The sequence below is a fragment of the Drosophila teissieri genome, chromosome X, assembly GCF_016746235.2.
Source record: "Drosophila teissieri strain GT53w chromosome X, Prin_Dtei_1.1, whole genome shotgun sequence".
Taxonomy (NCBI): Eukaryota; Metazoa; Arthropoda; class Insecta; order Diptera; family Drosophilidae; genus Drosophila; species Drosophila teissieri.
In genome coordinates, this window is record NC_053034.1 from 691,477 (window position 1) to 711,769 (window position 20,293).

General features: G+C 47.8%; 2 protein-coding genes across 6 annotated transcripts in view; one reads left to right on the top strand and one right to left on the bottom strand.

Moving 5' to 3' along the window:
• The window catches only part of LOC122625246 (uncharacterized protein CG43867), an 88,143-nt gene that overhangs the window by 30,330 nt on the left and 37,520 nt on the right, over positions 1-20,293 (bottom strand). The gene's annotated exons all lie outside the window — the stretch shown is intronic.
• Positions 12,801-13,529, top strand: LOC122625256. Its single transcript, XM_043805275.1, has one exon. The coding sequence runs from the start codon at positions 13,003-13,005 to the stop codon at positions 13,402-13,404; it is 402 nt and encodes a 133-aa protein (XP_043661210.1). The 5' UTR covers positions 12,801-13,002; the 3' UTR covers positions 13,405-13,529.

The following is a 20,293-nucleotide window of genomic DNA, read 5'->3' on the forward strand; positions in this document are numbered from 1 at the left end:
GTATTGGTGGGCGAAACTTTTTTTACATTACATTAATTATGTAAATTAAGCAAATAACATTGTATACAAGATAACTTTTGATATGTTTAATGTTTTGCGTTGAATGTTACCTATGTTTCAATGTTGCAAATTCATTGTTGCACATTCAATAAAAGTTCCATGCATTCTGCAGTCTGTTTCTCCCAAGACTTGATACTTTTCAATATAATATTTGGAATGCTGCCGCAGGAATAAGGTTCCTGAATGGAAATACTGGGATTTGATGCATTGACCCTTTTTGTGGGTTCAAATTAGCATTAATGCGGATTAACGACGAATCATTGCGGGCCAAGTGCTGTCGGAATAATTGTATTTCAATTTCAGCTCCCAGTTCGCTTCTTTTCGGTTGGGCATTGCACGATTGTATATTTCCAATGCATTCCATTCCAGAAGACGAAGTGCTCCTAGTCGGCAGAGCCGTGGTGAATTTCAATTATCCTTGTTGGCGCAAGTATTGCCTGCATTTTCACTCCCCTTCTCATTTGCAGACTTGCCATGCATTTCAGTTTCGGTTTTATGCATGGAACTCCGCCTAGTTTTTCATTCAGTTCCTTCCCGTGCCCCCCGTGCCATCCTTGACATCTCCAAGGGGGCAAGTCCCCCCCGACCGTCCCAATGTAATTTTTCTCGCTTTTCACTTCATCTTCCTCTTGTGGCGCTCGCCGCCCATTTGCGCCGTAAATTGTTTGCATACAATACGGCGACAGCGGAGGGGGCTTGGAGCCAAGGCTTGGAGCTGGGGCCTAGTTCAAAGCCCCGGCCATTTGTTTTGGGTCTTAACTTTTGGTGCGGCTTATTTGTGCGGCCAGATTAAGTTTCAAATTGATGTGCGTTTTGAGTGGGCCAGGCAACGAAAACGCAAACGAAAACGGGAAGGGGAACAGGAGCGGAAACGGAAATGGGGGTCATAGTTTTCCAGCCCTGATGAGATGGAACCACGGGCGAGTAAGCCGCATTGATGGCCAAACTTTAATTTGATCATTCCTTTCTCTGCCTTCACTCCATTTCCAGGGAGAGCCGATAAGCCAGCTTTTATGGCTCAAAATCTCGGCAGTTGCACGCGGAAATGGGGCAGCTAATCTGAGGTGATTGGTGGGCCTCCGAAGGCTCTGCAGATGAAAACAGCGAGTGCGAATTTGCAGTAACAATACAAAGTTGTCAGTCAACTGTGACTGTGACTGACAGCCTCTCCATGCGGCAGAAAAAATATCTCACCAAATGTGGAATAATCTAATGAGCAGCTCCAAAAGTTGTGTACTTTATTATTTATTCAGATTACGGATGTGGTCTCTTCTCCTGGAGGACTCTTCGTCCTTGACCTCTGATTTGTTGGCTGTTCCTTCCTAGCACACGTCAGATTTTCGAGGAATCGGAACTGAAAAAGAGAGACAATTTTCCATTCTCCACGCGAGACACGAAACTTTCTGTCTTCGCTTTGTTTGCGAGTTCTTGCGGCTTGGAAAAGCCAGAAAAACTTTCGCACAAAATTTCCATATCAGCAATTTTATTTGCAACAATTTGGCACCACTTTTGTGTGGCGGTGACGTATCAATTTCCGCTTGATTGCATTTTAAAAGAAATAGTCGCAGGAGGAAGGTGCAAGGTGGAGGGTGCAAGGTGGGGAAGGTGGGCGAAGCGCGGCAAAAGTTTTCCTCTTCCATTGCAGCGCGCTGCCTGCGTCCGTTTTTGGTTGTTGGCGCAAATTAAGTTTTTGGGCTGCAAATACGATTTTTGCGGCAAACGAAAATCGAAAATAAAGTTAAAAATTTTACGTTTTACTTGGGTGTATCTGGCCTGCGCCCTCCTTTCCCGCGTGTCGGGTCCACAAAAGTTTGTGGCTGCGGGAAACTTTGGCGAGTGTAAAAGTTTACAATTTCTGCACACAGTTCGCCGCTTGCTTGCCTGCGTCCAAGTTTAAAGGTTAATGATACCACAAAATAAGTTAAGAACCCCCGTCCCCCCCTCACACACACATACACACATACACAGGCGAGGGAAACGGGTCCTCCCGGTGTTACAACGAAATTACGCCCCTGATTGGATTTGTGCAGTGATGCGGCCACGTTTGCTGTGTTTGCTACGTGCTGCAATCGAGGACAAATTGGCAGTGTGCCCAGGCGAGGCAAACAGTGACATTGCGGCACAAAGTGTGACCTTAGTCGAAGTATTGCAACCTTGGATGCCTCAAAAGTATAGCAACAATTCTGTTGAATACACATACAGTACAGATACAATACAGAGGATACAAATCGTAATCACATTTTAATTGCCCAGACCAAAGTAAAAACACTTGTCGTAGGGATCAAATTCCAGACTCATTTGCGAGACAAATGGCGATGGAGTCATCTGAAGGCTCCCATCTAGTTCGATAGCACTAGGCTGTTTACATGCGGACTCCTCCGAAGGGCAGGAGCTGGGCGGCCGATTTAATTCAGGATTCGATAGGGATTTATCCGGTGCAGGACAGGCTTTGTCCTCACTAAAGAGACAGCAGGCTCGAAGCGCTGTCAGCATCAATCCCATTCTCAAGTTTGGCACTCGTGCGCCTTCGCCTTCGACTTCTCCAGATTCTGCTTCTTAGTTGAGCCTCTTTTGTTGCCGCAAGGGACCAGTTTTTAACCCAAACTGGCCACGAATATTTGCTAATTGCCTGTTCTTTGGCTACGAGGGCCGCTGCAGATATCAGTTGTGACAGTTGTTTTGGCTTATGCCAGATAAGAAGTTGTCAGAAACATTTTCACGGAAAGGTTTACTATCTAATGTGTGGTTATTGCGACTTCCTAGCAGAGTGATTTGTTCGTATGCATTTGAACGGGTAAAATAACTTATGGAGTGTTCTGTCCTCCTCTGTTTTCTCTGGCAAGCCATGCTCGTATCCTGTAAAGTGTACTACAAAGTAGCAAATGGCGAACCAACAGATGTCACGGAGGACGTTCTTCCATTCTAATACCTTCCCACTAATAACCACCCAGCACCTCCGGCGAACCCACGTTCCACACAAGAGGATGTCTCCCTATGATTGTTTTTTCCTCCCCGGATTCATCCCCTTGTTTATTGTTAGCTTAGTGAACATTTAATTGTTGTTTACATTTGTCTTTTGGTTTATTTTGCAGCACTTTGTAGTCCCTCCTCTCTTAGCCCCCTCCAGCAGTACGTGTTCCTTAATAACAGTTTTCTATAAGCAGGGAAACGGCGAGGAAATGATGGGGCGAAATTTACATTTTAATTTCTTTTAATTAAAAAAACAGCCAACAAAATATCAAAAATACAGCACATTAAAATGCTTCTCCTTCCTTCCCTTCATTCTTGTTATTCCCCTTGTGCTTCGCTTAATTTCGTTTTCTTGGCAGTGGCTCTGGAATTGGAATGGAATCTGATGGGATCCGGTGACAGCTGTCAATATACTCGCACAACTTGAAAGGATATTTACTTTAAGCACTTGCATGAAACCCACGCTGAATTGAAAGCCCCAGCGGTACATAAAAGAGAATTCGCGAGGTGGAAGGTGCGCGAAGTTGCCACGGGAACAGTTGCAAGGTTGGTGGTTAATTTTCAGAAGTACGGGACTCTGATCCTTGTCATGCCAACGAGAAAGACATCACAGATGCCTCACATACCTACTATTTTACACAGAAACGTATCGTTTAGGTTCTTATTAATTTAAAATGTTACACGGTCATTAGATAAAACCCACCTTCGTGTAGCATTTCCCAAACATCCCTGAATACGACGGTGAGCCCTTTCATGTGTTAGCTGGGATGCATTTGCCAAAACACGGGAGCACAAACAACTTGCGGATGCAGTCGAGACCCCAAAACAAATCGCTTTTGAAAGCTGGACAGGCGGAAGAGGAAGTGCTTCATCACAGGTTGCCGTCGCCTCTGTTGCGTTCCGTTCCGTTCCGCTCCCATCCTGGCAGATCCTTCGTCCTGCCGCACAATTGTCGCACGTAATTTGGTTTTGGTATCTCAATTTCTACACTCAAGGCACTCGGGTGCTCGGTTGATGCTGGGAGGTTGATGCTGAGGTGGCTGCAACGAATCAATTTCTGACATATGGCCTGTCAATGAGCTCTGACGTGTGGCAGGCAAAGAGAAAAGGATGTGCAACAGTGTGGCAGGACACTAAGCAAAGAAGACACCACTGGACCACAGACTCGGTACTCGGGCCAAACGGGTCTAAATCATGCCGTGAAAATGGAGGCGAGTTGGCTTCAGCCAGGGAGCAGGGCAGCCCACTGAATCCATCCTACATTGTAATTTGTGGTGGGTGTATTTTCGAGGCAACGGCCCAGTGTATTTATCCTGCATTTTTCAGCACACACATCCATTTATATCCTTCGCTTCAGTGGGCGAACATTTTGCGCAAATTGAAGTATTTACCTTTTGGTCTTGGTCAAGGCAACGCAGTCAGGATGCAGATGCAGATGCAGACTGCCCATCCCCACTGCTCCATTTCGGCTTCATTTGCTTTATGTAAATTTGTGCCCCCACTCTGGGCCGCGGCAAGCTCTCAGTGTTATTTCCCAGTGCTTTTACAGACCTCCCCCCTCTGGAGCAGCAGCAGAAACAGGAGCTGGAGCTGAAGCTTGAGTAGAGCTGGAGCTGGAGCTGGAGCCACGTTCCTCACCTGTCAGCCAGTTGCCACCCGGGCGCAGCCATTTGTCTCACCACCTCTTCGCCGCTTCCCGCCCACCGGTGGTCCACTGTTGGCTCAAACAAAACGTTGCGTAAGCGCTTGCCAAAGTTAAACCCGAGCAGCATCTAGCCCCATCCAACTGTGCAACTATACAACTCTACAACTATAGAACTATACAACTGTACAACAGTGCAGCACAACGGGGCAGCCCGTGGGAGAGCACTAACTGACTATCGCTTACTGGCGCCGCACATGTCTGCACGTTCATTTCTTCTACGCTTTTTGTGTCCCGTTCCCGTTTCAACTGTTTCAACCGTTTTTTCCCGGGTTTTCTCGGGTTTTCTCGGGTTTTCGCTGCTTTTTCCATCGCTGCAAATTGCATTGAGCTGAAGCATTTTTCCGACAACGTCAGTTCCCCAGCCTCATCAGCAAGGCAACCAGGACCAACACCCCCACCCACACCCCACACGACCAGCAGCACAGCGAACTAAAAGACCCATTCCGTAAACTCCAAACCTTGCCATCAGCATCCATTTGTTTCTTGGATTCCGGCGTGTTACGTTTCATTTTCAATTTTCGTGGCATTTGGCTTTGTTTGTTTGGGGTTCTCTTCGGAACGCAGGAGGAGCCAGTGGCGGACGGCGGATTTCAGGTGCGGTTGTGGCATCCTTTAATCAGGAAACGGAGTTTCTTTTAAAAGGGGTCCTAGAAGGGATTTCGGCGTGCCAGTGTGACAAGCGTTCTATTTGCAAACTGGGCAGTGTGACCATGCCATGCATCGGAATCGAAGAATCGAACTTTGTTAAAAGGCCAACGATGGCGATTTCAACTGCACTGATTTCCATTTGGCCGCTAAACTTACTCCCAGCAATTACCAAAAAGTCCGAAACAACTTCTTTATTAAGTCATTTCATCGTTAGCCAAAAGGAAGAGGAAAATCAAGCCAAGCAGAAAGAGAAAGAGAAGGGGAACGGAGCGAGGCAGCGCGAAAGCGGCTGAAAATATAATCATAATAAAAGTGAAATTAAATAAAATGAAAAGTCATGGAAAACATTTGCACTTGTTCAAAAAGTAAGCACAACAGAATCGCTCGTTGAGTGGCCGCGGGGGCGGAGTGGGCGTGGTGCTGTCCATTGGCTGCGCTGGAGTGAGCGAGACGGCACGCGGGCTGTGTCATTAAATATTTACTCCCTCCGCCGCCCCTTTTACTTAGGCAAAGGCTCGTCGAGAGCTGCGCTTCCATCGCATTCCATTAGCCGACTTCGCCGTAAGAATCCGTGGGTACATTGTACATATATATAGAAGCGCTTCTGGGCACCAGCCAGATAAACATAACCGTTCCGTTTTATGAGCAACAATCATTGCTTTTGATTGCCATTCTGATGGCTTCAGCTTCAGCTGGCTGGAACCCGGACAGCCGAAAGGTGCTCCTCCTGCTGCCCTCCTTCTCGCCGGGATGGCAAAGGTGTAAAATGCCGCATTGCTTAAATTTTTTATAGCTCACGCCCGCCGCCACCGCCTCAGCATCCTTGGCTTGGATGTGGACGAGCGAGTAGTCGGTACTGGGCCTCTGTTATGGTGTCGTTCTCATGATTGAAACTTATTTGGTCCTCCCGCCCTGCGGATCTCTGCGCCACATGCCAGTTGAATTGATTGGAGGACAGGTGCTCGCAGGCGCAGAAGGACGCAGGGCCACTGTTGCGCCCGATTTCGGATTCATGGTGTGATGGGCTCATTAGTTTTGGTTGCGGTTCGCGTCTTGCTCTGCGAGATTAGCAACCATCTTCCGCACTACGCATGTAGTGTTAAGTTTAAACAATTATTTGTAAGCAGTTTTGCCAATCCAAAGGCCACTTTGCCCGCCTTCAAGCAGTGCTTCATGAGAATGAGGCTGGAAAATTGACGAGATTGATGAAAGCCAGCAATCAAGCGACACCTTCAGCGGCGACTTTAATGCAATTTCCTGCACATTAAGCTGAAACTTCCGAGCGAACCGCGATGCGCAGCGCAAGGAGCCAGCAAAGGACACCAAAGCGAAGGACAGCAAACAAAACAAAAGCGGAAGCAAAGGACGACCCTTCCAGGACTGCAGGACTCCAGGACTGCAGGACTCCAGGACTCCTGGACCCCGGGAGTGGGCGGCATGAAGGGACTCTGCTGCGTTGGCTTCCTTTTTAATTTCCGTCTGCATGCGTTTGCCCCAAGGCGAAGGAGTTGGAGGTGGAGATGGAGCTGGAGGTGGAGCTGGAGTGCCCACACCTATGCTATACACACCTGTCTGGAGGCAGAGAGCCCAGAGAGCTGATGCTGCAAATTAGTGGCCGCTCCACTTCCGCCCACTTCTGTGGCGGCTGCTGCTGATGATCAGCATAAAATAATCGACACAAAAGCGAAATTTGTGTAATAAAAATTTTAATTAAGTGTATTCCTCGCTTCCTTCGGCCGCTGTGATGACAGCCAAGGATCTGGCACTCCATCGCCAGCTCTGGACATGGACACGGGTACGGCTACGGGTACGGATACGGATAGCGGCTATCATTGTTTGAAATTTATGCAAATCGCTTTTTGCCCGCCATCACCTCCTGCCACTGCCGCCCACTGAATTAAAATTGAAGCGCTTCCCACTGCAGAAACACTGGCGAGCACGCACCTCCACTCACTCACTCAGTCACCATGGCAGATGCACAGAGAGAAATGACCTAGTGATTACACTCTGCGACTTTACAACTATCTATTTGAACAATAACATCTTCATTCACATCTACACCTTCTTTTCCTTCAGTGTCGAGCAGGAGTGATGAGGTTTATGCCCGACGCGGAGACAAAGCGAAATGGACGAAATCGACAAAGGCAGCCAAACGATTAACGCTCTTAATGAGTACTAAACTCGCCTACGCAATTATGAGATACCAACCCCCGGCGGCGGCGGCAAGGGGCGTGCCAAGACGCCCCTATCGGACCGGGGGGCGTGGCTGGCAGTGCGCGTGATTGCCGGCGGTGAGTAAAGCGACGATTTCCATAAACTGGCAACAGATAAATCCAGCAAAGGCACACACACACAAATACACACACAAAACGACAAGGAAAACGGGCAGGAAAATCCAGCGGGTGGCTCATGTTTTCCTGCCTTTGTTTTTCATTTTGGCTGTACAAAAGTATATATTTTAAAGACCGAAGCTCTGTGCCTCAAGTCACTTGCTGCTGATTCGCATTCGCAATCGCCGATGCAGATTACATTTCATTTCCACTCGGATTTTCCAGGCTGCGTGCCAGCTTCAGAGGCGAAAAGCTGCAGGAAATCAGGGAACAGAATCCGAGTGCTGCTACTATGTGTCCTGCGAACTTACGAAGACTCACGGACAGCAGAGACAGCCGCCGTTGCTCCGCCTTCGTTGACTATTCAAAATTCAATGAAATGCATTTTTCTTCTTGAGAGGAGCGGACTGCGAGGGGCGGGGGACGAGGGGCGGGGGGTGGCGAGCACAATAGCAGATCAGGCAAATTTGATTTGCCCTTGCAGCCATTGTTGTGGCCATAAAACGAAATAGTTATTAGGACGACCTGTCCGGCAACGACGAGCTGTCCTGCCAGAGTCCTGGCTACAGGGTAGCGGGTAGAGGGTAGCGGGTGGAGGGAAGCGGGTGGAGGGAAGCGGGTGGAGGGAAGCACCCTCCTTAGGAAGATTATTATTATTATTGCTATTACTACTTTTACAGCCAGTGTGCAGCTCTTTTTGCTGGCACTGTATAACATTTATTGTTATTTTCATGCACTTCCCTTGCTTCTTCTCCCTTTCCTTTTTCGGCAACTGCAGCTGTGTGGAAAAGTTTACTTAGTCGAGTCCGCAGATTCTCTGACAGCAAGAGTTCCCTTGCCAGCAGATACCCTTTATAAAGTATTTGTACTCCTCTCCAGCGCATCAATCATTTATTGGAACAATGCAGCATGCTAAAACTCCTCGGGCCTATCCTACTTTCATTTGACCTCCATCTTCAGACCCACTTCCTCCTGATCCCTAGGTCTCCGTCTCCCTCTCTTTCTCCCCATCCCCTCGGTGTTGTCATTCTTCCGCCTCGAATATTTTGCTGTTGTTGTGTAGCTAAATTAGCTAAATTGCTTATGGCAAACTCACGTAGCGAATGCTGTCATGACCCCACCGCCCACCGCCTACCGCCCACCGCCTACCGCCCACCGCCCACAAACGCCCAAAAATGTGGAGGGTTGGGGGGGAACTCCATTTCAGCTTCTGCTTCGGTTGAGGCTGCGTCTTTCATGGGGATATTGGATTTTTAGCTGGCTTTTGTAATTGTTAATCACAGAAAGTTTAACATCCCCCACCTCACCTCCCCTTACCTCACCGCACCGCACCCGCTCCTGTTTTGTTTTTGCACCCGCGGTGCTCCAAATGGCGCTGTGCGATTTTTGCTTTCATGGTCGATTTGGTTTCGGCTTCTCACGGCGATGGGTTGGGTAGCAAATAACTTGCACTGCTTTTGCCACACCGCCCACCCCCCTCCTTGCCCCTCGTCATCGGTCTGCCGCCCCACCTGTTTTTTGCGTACGTGCAGGTGAACGCATAATTAGGAAAATTCCTTTGTTGTTCGGAGGGGGAAAGCGAGGCTGCTACACGCTCACTGGAGTGGAGATAAATCGCAGTATGTGCACTACAAATCGCATTGGCATACCCTAGCCCAAATGTTTGTTTCTTCTTTTTTCGCAGTGCATGGGCAAACAAGTTTGCGTTGCGCGAGTCTAGGTCTAGCAGCGAAAAACCCCTTTTGTTTACACTCCCATTGAATCAAAGCGAACATTTAATGCCGGCTCAAGCCTTGTTTCCAATCAGCAGAAACAGAAACAGAACCAGCACCAGAAACCAATACCATTCGTCTCGCATTTCCGAGGACTTACATACCAAAAAAAGAAGAAAGAATGAAAAAAATAACCCAAAGAGCCACCTGAAACAGAAAGAAATGCGAGGGAACGGGTGGGTGGCAGACGAGCGAGGAGGCGGGAAAATCAATGTGTATCTTTGTGGGCTGCTGAAACGGTTAACAAGTCGTATGAGTAATTTTACGAGGGCCGAACCGAAACTTTTTATGCCGACGAGCCCAAAGATATCCTCCAAATGCCGAATGTGCGCCGCACACACAGCATTTTTATTTGCGCACGCATAAAATGCCATTTCTAATTTACGATCTTCGACGGGAGGGGACGTGGAGGGGGAAGGGACTTTCCCGGGCTGTTTATGATGAATTTTCGTTATTTTCTTTTGCTTTATTGTTATGGTTCTTTGTTTGCTGTTTGCTGCTTTGCTGATTGCAACCCGCACCTCACTCCACCTAACTTCACTCCACTCCACTCCACTTTCGATTTCCACTGCACACCAAAAATTATGCAATAAAAGCCAAGTCGAAGAAGCCCAAAGAGCCGAAAGAGCCGGAAAAGCCAGGGAAAAGAAAGCCACGCAAGATTTCCCCTCTAATTAGATGAACATAAAAGCAGCAGATGTAGATTCGCTGTTCGGAAAGCAGGAAGAAAATTAATGACGTGGAAATTGGGCAAACACGCATCGAATGTCTGTGTGTTCCCACACACTCATTGTTTGTTGCGTGTATTCACAGGATACTTAATTCCTTTTTCTAGGTTTAATTGGAAAGCTTTTGATGTCTGTGCAGATGTTTCGATGCCAACGGAAACGGTTTGAATTTTCGACTGGTGTAACTTCACACAGACCCTGTAATTCAATACAATTTAAAGTAATTGAATGAAAACACCAATGCCCCATTTCAATTTGCCCAAATCATTATTTCACTTTTCGGCCACCTTCCAAAACAGTCCGAAAAGCGAAAAATGTCTGTTTGCATTTCGCTAAATCAATTTAATGAACCCAAAACACAGCATTTTTCACGCTTCAATATGCCGAAAATTTGTCAATTGAGCCCCACCCTCGAATCTCCCCATTCCTCGCCCCAATTCCATCTAAATTTCAAGCAGCATATTTTTAAGGGAGCCCGTGAACGTGGAGGGGGGAAGGGGGGCAAGGGGGCGGTGGGGCTGTGCGCATGCTGCATACATAAATCAATTTCAATTAACGTTAATTAAATACGCATCAAGTGGGCATGACCACAAAGCAAAATACAGGGGCAGCGGCCGAAAAGGGGGTGGATTCTTGTTGTCAGGGTGCTCACCAGAAAAAAAGGGGGCTGCTGGGTGGTGGGCGGTGGGTGGTGCTTGGTAAGTGGGTGGCAGGGCGCACACAAAAAAACAGGAGATTGAAGCGGCGAGTGGGAATCGCAGATTGGCATAGAAACCGAAAAGCCCCGGAAAGTATGCTCTGCAAATTGAAAATGAAAATGGAACTGTGCGAGTGGGCGGAAGCGGGGGGAGTGTCTATCTGACCGTCCAGCCCCCCAAAACACACCATCCACCAACCACCACCCACCACCCATCTACCCACTATTGCACGCGTCTATTTTGTGGTTATGCGCTCGGCTTGTCACGAGCCCTGAAACCAGAGCCAACTACACACGAAACATGCAAAAAAGTTGGCCAAACCAAAAAATGGCTGGCTGAAGACGACGATGGGACTAGTAGATACCCTGTTTATAAGCCCATTGCTTGTGCAGCTAAGATTTAGCAGGCTCATGCTGTACTCGCTACTACTTGCTGCCTGCATCTATGGGGAGCTTTCAACTGGGCACACTCTATTAAGGGTTTCGGGAAGAGATCAATTCTTTTTGCTCATCTCAAGTGGAGCCACCCCCAAAACACACGCACATACACACGCACAGCTAAACAAACACTCCAAATGGGAATTGCGAAATATGCAGTTCTGAAACCGCAATGATGGGGCTGACCATGCGAAAAGGACTTTGCTAGAAACGCAGGGCCACGGAAACCGAACTCCCCCCAAAACAGACACATCACTTTTAACATTACACGAGCAACAATGCCAGTTTCCCGATTTCCCGTTTTCCTGGCTGATTTTCCCCTTTTTCCCGCATCCGCCCTCTTTTTTTGGTTATGGGCCTGCAAATGACATTGATATTTTTCCACTTTGCCGTATGCGCCAATGCGGGAAAATGCCGAAAAGTCAGCAGAGTAACATTTCGATTGGATTTCACGCGATTTCTTATAAGCTAAATTCATGTGGCTGAAGTCTCATAACTTGCGTATTGCTAAACTTAGAAAAGTGTGAATTTAGAATGAAATCTGCAATGAGTTTGTGACATCAAAGCCAACTGCTTTCACTTTCGGCACTTTCCCCAATTTCACCCCGCATCCCGCTGGTTGTTTGCCCGCGTAAATCATTCATAAAAGTATGAATGTAAAGCGAGGAGGGATGGGGATTTTCTTTTCGGCTTTTGTATTCAGTTTCAACTTTCGTATAATTACAAAACTCATTAGTGCAGAAACTTTTTGGTCGTCGACCCTTGGCAAGTATGCAATGCTAATTGAAATTCAAGTTGTTCGAGGCGCAGGCAGCATTCTTGCAAAGTCGTAAAGTCGGATAAGCAAACAGCCGCCAGCAGGACCTCGAACCCTCGAAAACTCACCCATTCCTGGACCCTGTGAAGTTGGCCTTATAAAAGGTTCTCTGGAGTTTTGGAGACCGCAAAGAATGCTTTTCAAGCCAATATTTGTAAGAGCCTCCGATCGAGTGGATCCACAGCCATCGCGAGGAGTGTCCCATCGCCCTTTTAAGAAGTTTAGCATAAGAGAAGCTCTGGCATTGCCACACATCCAACTCCTGTTCCACCATCATCGGCTGTGATGTGAGTGTCGCATGGCTCGCAGTCTGAATTCAATACGAAACTGGTGTGAAATTCGCGCTCTGCGTCTGATTTGCATTCGCAAATTGGTAATACAATAGGCTGCCGTTTTGCCCCCTCCAACCCTCCGCCGAATCTCGATAGCTCTGATAGCGTGCACTATATATGGGACGGAGTGCAGGGCGTTTGTGAAATTAACATAAGTGACACCATTTTGCATAATGGGGGTTTCCGAAAACAGTTGTTGGGCGCCAGAGTCTAGCCCGATTCCGGGGAACACAACTGTACCCACAATCCCGCCGGCTATAAAAGCAGACGGCTCTGGGTTGCACTGCCTCAGTTGGAGGCGCCTCTTCCAGCGAAAAGCCGCGGACAGCAGAATATAAATAGAAGGTCACTAACAGGTGGGAACTAAACCACCAGGTGGGCAGTAGGCAGTGAGCAGAGCTTTGATGGTTGACTTCGCTGGTTGACTTTGGACTCAAAGTTCTTGCATTGGTTGTTGCCCAATTTGGGACTTCAGCTGATTGTTTCTGGCCACAGAACTACGAGTATGTGCCCCATCCTCCCACTTGGCTGCTGGGGCTGCTCCGCCACGAAGGCTTGCCAGAAGCAAAGGGACCAGCAGCAGAAGCAGCTGGAGCAGCACTCACAGCACCAGCCGAAGAGTAACCAGCCGGACATTCAGATGAGCGTGCTATCCCCGCAGCTAGGCGCCTCCCACGAGGTGGCCACCAGCCAGACATCGCTACCCAGCATGAGTCCCAGCCTGGTGGCCCTGCCCCACCGGATAGTCACGTCGAGCACCTTGAGCTCCTGGGCCGGCGAGGAGGAGCTGTGCGACATGGAGGACTACGTGGATCGCACGCCTTCTCGGTGGACCGCCTGGTGGCTCAAAAGGGCCTCCAACGAGGATCACTTATCCATCGTGTCTCAGCAGAACGAGTTTGAGTAATACATGGGCTGCATCGATCCATGACATAAACGTACAACTAAACTACCACACAAAGAATACACAAAGAAATCTCTTTTATGTAATAAAAGTACATACTGTGTTTTTGGTTCTCACGAAAAGTAAAACTATTTTTCTCTTCGTTGGCCCCTCAAACAGAAGAAAAGCAGAAGAAGACAATCCTTTTTCGCCTCTGCGAGTTGCACGTGGCCCCTTTTGGAGTATGCATTTTTAAAATGAAATTACTCCACGTTTTGCGGGCGCCAGAGGTAAAGGATTCTTGCGGTTAAGACTGTGTAATAAAAATTTGATTAGCTGCTTGTTTAACTTTAATTAAGTTGATTCCGCACACACACTGAACACTGAACACTGAGCACTGAACATAGGAAAGTTAATCAAATATTTAGCAGGACCTCTTTGCCGTTTTCCCGTGCGAGTGGAGAGCCGTGCCGCAGGGTTAAATTCAGTTTGGCCTGGGCGTATATTAACATTTTGGCTAAGCAAACTGGCGGTAGCAAACAAACAAACAAATGCCGGAATATTCATGATGATCATTAACACACAGGACTCACAGGACACACAGGACACACAGCAGAAGAGCTGAGCTTTCGGGATATGCAGTCCAGGAGCAGCCGGCGACGCCTGCGAACAAATTTGCACAGCCTTCAAGGGATTCGGGCGGAGTTTAAGGACCCGAATATGGCTGCAGGCTCCATTATGTCCTTGGCAAAGTGCTTCAACCTAAGCCATTAGGGGTAACTTTGCCAAGATGTCATTAAAATAAAAATCGAGAGCGTGTTAAATGATTTACAAAATGCGGCGGTGGGGCGAGTGGGGAAAAACAATTTCGTGGCTCTTCCAGTTCAAGTCGGTGGTTTGGTTTAGACTCTTGGCTGTGGCTGCTCGTTCCCTTCCACAAGCCATTTTTGTATTTTATGCTTTTTATGACTTTTCAATAAGTTTTCTCCCCAGAAGAGACGCGACGCGACGAGAGGGAAAACTTTTCTTCTCGAGCCATTAAAGAAGGCATGTTTAGTATCGATAAGTTGCAGTGCGGAGCAGTGTGGAGCATGTGCCAGGGCTTGTAGGAGTTCAAGTTAATGCAAAACAATTTCCATAATAAGATATTCCAGCCCCAACGCGGTACTACAGTTCTGCAAATGCATATATACTTCTGTTCCATTGGCAGTAACTCCATGGCAAGAACTCCATTACGGTTTTCTGAAATTGGAGCAGCAGGAACTGCTTAAATGCTCATGAATTGGCACCCGACTCTTTAAGTTCGCCTTCATTCAATTAAGACATATTCGTGCGACTGAGCTCAGTTTTGGAGTAATTCCGGGGGATTTGGGATGGGGATTGGGATTGGGTTCCTTTCCAGCTAATCGTTGGCCATTAGACGCCAATGACACTTTTATGTCACTTTAATAAACTTGAGAAGCTAACAAGCTTATGAAAGGGGAAGCGACGCACTTGTACGGCAAAAGTTTTCGCACGTTGCGACAAATGTCTTGAGCTGCAATCGTCCCACGGGGTTTGTACTTGCCGCAAGTTCGAATTCGGGGCGGGGTAGGGGGAGGGGAAGGAGGTTGACGGGGATGAACATGTACATAAGTATCAGGGTATATGGATGGATACTGATATCAACAATCATTCCCCTAGTCCGCAAAACGCCGGCTTGGCAGACTTGTAATGACATAAGCAAGTGAAATGCATAAATAAACATTCGAGGGGGGCCGTTCGCTCTGTGAATTGATACAAATCGTTCAATAATCACGCAATTGCATTTTATTTCCTTCGAGGAATGGCGATGGAGGGGGCGAGCGTGTGTGCAAATGTGGGGGAATGTCCTTGCAACGCCCCTTGGGGTTAAGCGAGGTCCTCGGTGGGTTGCGTTCTTGCGTTCCTGCGTTTCTGCGCTTTTGCGTTTTACATTTTATAAATGTCGCACGGGCGCATCGCTCTGAGCCAGATCTGCGCATATCGAGGCTAGGAAGAGCCATTAAAAGTAATTGGACCTGCAATGCATAAGTCAGAGGGGAGAATTGCGAAATGGGCTGGAAAGGACACCCATCTGAGATCTGTGAATCATGCGATACTCGGAAATGGCCAACTGAAAAGTGGGCAGCACCTAGAAAACGTAGTGTAGTCTAGAGTATTGCGTACATCCTACTATAATAAAGCTTAACCCGCTGCTAATTGTTTGAAGTGTAGCTCGCCGCCCAGGATGAACCGCTCCTTCGTCAACGCTGCTGCTGCTCCGAGCGCATTAATTTCAGGTGCGACCACGCCCACCCCACGCCCCACCGCCCGGCGAAACAGAACTACCCGCACCCGCTTGCAGAGTGTTATTTATCATGTGGCAAATGTTGTAATGCATTTTGTAATCGATACAAAGCAATCACAACGAATTGAAGCCCAAAGCCGGGTGGAGAGGGGCGTGGGCGTGCAAGGCACGTGACCAATCAAGTGGGCGTGGCAGAGACTGACTGAAAAGGGGATCGAAAGGGGATGATGAGGCGTTGCGAGGGGGGTGGCAGAATTGTGTGCGTCGGTTTTCTGTTGCTAAATTAATGGAGCACAGAGAAACAGGGGCGAACTTAAGCTGTAGTGACAGCGCCACGTATCTTCATCCTGCCCCTTTAATGCAATCAAAAATAACTCAAACCCAATTTACTTGGTCCACGTCAGTGAAATGAACAATTTGAGAAACGTAACCAGCACGTAAGTGCAGAGATTGTTTACGTAGCTATATTGTTCGTTTGCAAGTAACGCAATTAGCAGAGATAAAGAATGCATTTCCCATACGCGTATGGCATTTTCTCTCAGTTGAACATTTCCTGTTTTTATAAGTGCGTTTTTAAAGCTCAAGCCCGGGATTTATTGGTGTAACTGTGCGTGTTTTTCGACTGATAAGAGTGGCAGAAACCCACATGCGTTAAGCAAACCCTTTGTGCGCGGAATTTTCGCTGGCTTAGCATAGATTTCGGGGAAATCGGGAAATTCGGAAAAGCAGGAAGCGCAGCTCGCAAACAGGAGACAGTGTTTTAAACGTAATTTTCCGCTGAGTATTCGATATTCGGGGTGTTTCTGCGACCAATCGGAGCAATCGAATCAAAATGTGAAACCCCACGGAGCTCGGCTCGTGCTATTCCAGATATAACGAGGTTATTAATATTATTATGGCCAAAGTTTTGCAGCCCCTTTTCGATAGCATCATTTGGGGCGTCATTAATTCGGGAGCTTAGAAACTTTTCCGCGCAGGAATTAAAAAATGGGCAACGGATGGCAGGGATAAGAGGAAACAGAGGGATAAGACGCCAAATCGAATCAGAAAACTTTAATGACTTTATGCGGCAAACTTGTTACGCAACTTGACCCCACAATTCCGCCCTTCTTTTCGGCGGCCAAAAGTTTGCACTTTGCTGCAACTGCAGACGGTTGCAACACGTTATTCGTTATTGAACAGAATTCAATTAATTAGCTGCCAATAGTTGAAGCGCTTGTTTCACCCCCCTTCAAAAGTGGCTCCCCCAACGTGCATCTGCACTCCCCCGTCATCTCCCCCATCATCATCATTATTTTCGCTGCTGCGTCTAAATAATTGATGGAAAAGTCAAATTGCTGTGTGCAATTCCCCGATTTTCCCACCTTTTCCCAATTCGCCGCCCAGCTGACCAAAGCAGAACTCAGCTCTTTTAGTTCTTATTCCATTAGTTGCACTTACTAATTGGTTTGACGCGGACAAAGGATTCGTGGCAATTCGGACATGCAACTGATTATGCTCGCCACGGTCTGCGTAAAAAGTGGCAAGTTCGCTAATTGGCATCCCATCAACTGCAGATACAAAGCAGCAAATCCCTGCAAAGCAATGCTGGCAACTACACGACATTAAAGGCCTGAATCCAGCATGGACAATTCGCATGCAAACTTGAATCAGCTCGGAATCAGCTCAACACCCCTCACCCTTGGCCATTCCATCCCCCCTGCGGGCGCCTCGGGGTCTTGCATAAATCATGGGTGGAGGGTTGCCAATGAGCCAGTGGCAAAGGGTTGAGCAAGTGGCAAACTTTCGCTTTTGCTTAGGCCCGTCCTATTTGACTTCGGTTGAGATTTGGAATCGATAGCCTCAGCCCCAGTCTCAGCCTCGCATCCTTTGGCCAGCAGCACATCCTTCGGCTGCTGCTAGAGGTGCGCGAAGGACGAAGGACGAGCAAAACGTTTTGCACGCCACAAAAGTCAGCTTAGCTTATTTATTATTTACACGAATGAAACGTGTATGAAACCGACAGAAATGCTACAAAGCGAGGGAAAAAAGCAGGAAAAGTCGAAACGGGCCAGGGGGAAATCCTCCGAGGAGAGCAAGCAAATCCCCAAGTATACGAGTATGTGCGAGTGAGTTTGTGGTGCTGGTGTTATGTGGTTGATTTGATTGCTTTATGCACCCAGTGAGTAGCCGCATGAATTTCAAATGAGTCGTTCATTGCCCCGTTCTGTCGCTATCTTTGTTTTTTCTCCTGTTTTCTCATGTTCGATACCACACTTTAGTCCTGGTTCTGGTTCTGGTTCTGGACTTCTTGTCTCTGAAGGAATTCCACAACTGCTGCTGCTTGTTACTTATACCAAGAGACTCAGACTTAGGACTCAGACCTAAGAATGCCGTGAAAAATAACACCAAACGGTGGAGGGCTTTAAACATTTTGAGGCACGACCGCAGTGCAGTCATTATCCTGGACAAGATGGGAGAGCGAGTGGCAGCAGCACCTCGTGCGATGTGGCTGCCACACAACGTGTTGCACACGTCCACGAAAGAGGCAGGAGGTTAAACTCGGAGGTATGCGTTAGCTGGGTCAGTGTTCCTGTGGAGGATGTGTGTACCTAGGTGGGTGGGTGTTCCCACAGTAATTTGAAATTCATGCGCTTCGTATGTGGAATAAATTCAAGATTTTGATTTGCTGCTACGTGTGGCAAGCTGTTCGTCCTCCTTCTTCCTTCGTCCTTCGCACTCGCACCCGCACTCGCCCCCTCTGCAATTGAAGGTGTGAAATCGCACATGAAGGATAATAAAAGTGAAAAGCGTGAGAGGCTGTCAGACCCCATAAAAACGGCAGGCGAAAGCAGGGGCATCAGCTGCAGGTTTCCGCTTTTGTTGCGCTCACAGTTTTCGAACGAATAAAAAGCCCCAAGTTGGTCGCCCCAAAGGTTCCAAAGAAACTATTGCCCCTCTGCATCGTGTTGATTTCGTCCTGTGCAGAGGGCATATACTTATTACGAGCTGTTTGTGGCATATTGGAAGGCAGAAGGAAGGTGTGCTCTGTGTGCCCAATCAAACTACCAATTACAATCGACGATTGGGGCATTAAGAAGGTGACCAACGACTAGACGAAACTTTAGGGTTCACACTGAGCGAAAAACTGCAAACTTCCCATGGTTGTCCATCTGTAAATCTATAAAATTAAAGTTTATCCGCCACGCATCCGCCCCTATGTATGTAGGTGCCGTGTTCAGGTTACGCCCCAAAGCAAATCATCACTTAGTGGCTCCCCAGGGCAGGATCAAACGCACACATGGCCATGGAGACACACACACACACACAGTCGGGCGCAGACACACACACATGCAGCGAAATATGCTGATTACGAGACGACGAAGACGCCATCTGGCGTGGGTGTGTGGGAGTGTGTGTGGGAGTGAGCCAATTTCAATGACTTTACTCTTATTTATGCCGTTCGAAAAGTAATTTATAGCATTTAACGCCTAAAAGCACACTTGCGATTTCAGCAATTTGTTTGGTCGCGAGGACGAGGAGGAGGACGAGGACGGGGGCGAGTCAGAGTCCTGGGAGATGCCAATGATTTCGAGGACCCAGATAGACAACTGCGCACGAGTCGCAGGAGCACGGCAAGCACATAAACACGCAGGCATGACTTTCATCCTCGTGCCCGCTGTACTCGAGTTTTGAGTTTACTTATGCTGAAGTAGGCGCAGCAAAAAATATCCAAAATAAGGTTTGGCCGACTAAACCGACTACGAAATGCTCACTACAGAATGTCAACGTTCTGTGGCGCCTCGAATGCCTAAGATTATGCAGCAAAGGATAGGCAAGGATATCAAATGTACTTTTGGGCAGCTCAATAAGTGGCATCAAGTCAGCATCTGTATCTGCAAATGTATCTGTATCTGCAGATTAAAGTAGGCGGTACGCCCAGAGTGCCAAACGGCTGCGGAGTATCAAAAGGCGGGAGAAGAAAGGAAAAATACATGTCAATGACTTTACAGAAAGCGGAAACTCATAAAGATAAGTGTTGACATGGTTGCCAACATGGCCGTCCTCTTATTCGCCTCCTCACTGTACTTCCCCCCCTCCCCTTCCTCTCCTTTCCTTTCCTCGCTTCTGCCTCTCTAAGTGGCATCTGTCGTCTCGTATTTGTGTCACTCACTAACACTCACACTCGCGTGTGTCTCTGCGTAAGTCGCACTTTCCTAAGTTTCGGCTGCTTTTATATTAAGCCCGAGAAAGAGGAGGATTTTTGACTACACCAAGCTGTTTTCAGCTTGTTCCTGCATTTACGCACTGCATCAATAATCACGAGACGAGATTTCATGAGATTTCATGAGATTCCCCTGAAATGTGCACCATCCATCCACTATCTATCGGGATGGGTCATTACGGAGCTCATACTCGCACCATTAATTAGGAGACCGGGAATCTATCGCTGTTATTATTATTACCAAAGCCATGGCTGGCAATTAAATGCCCGAAGCGAGACTGTATTGCTATGCATGTGCCATGTATTCAGCCACGTTGAATGGGCGGAACTGGAACTGGGGGGGGAACTGGGGGAGAGTGGGGAAACTGGGGCACCGGGGTCACCACTTGTGGTTCGTTGGC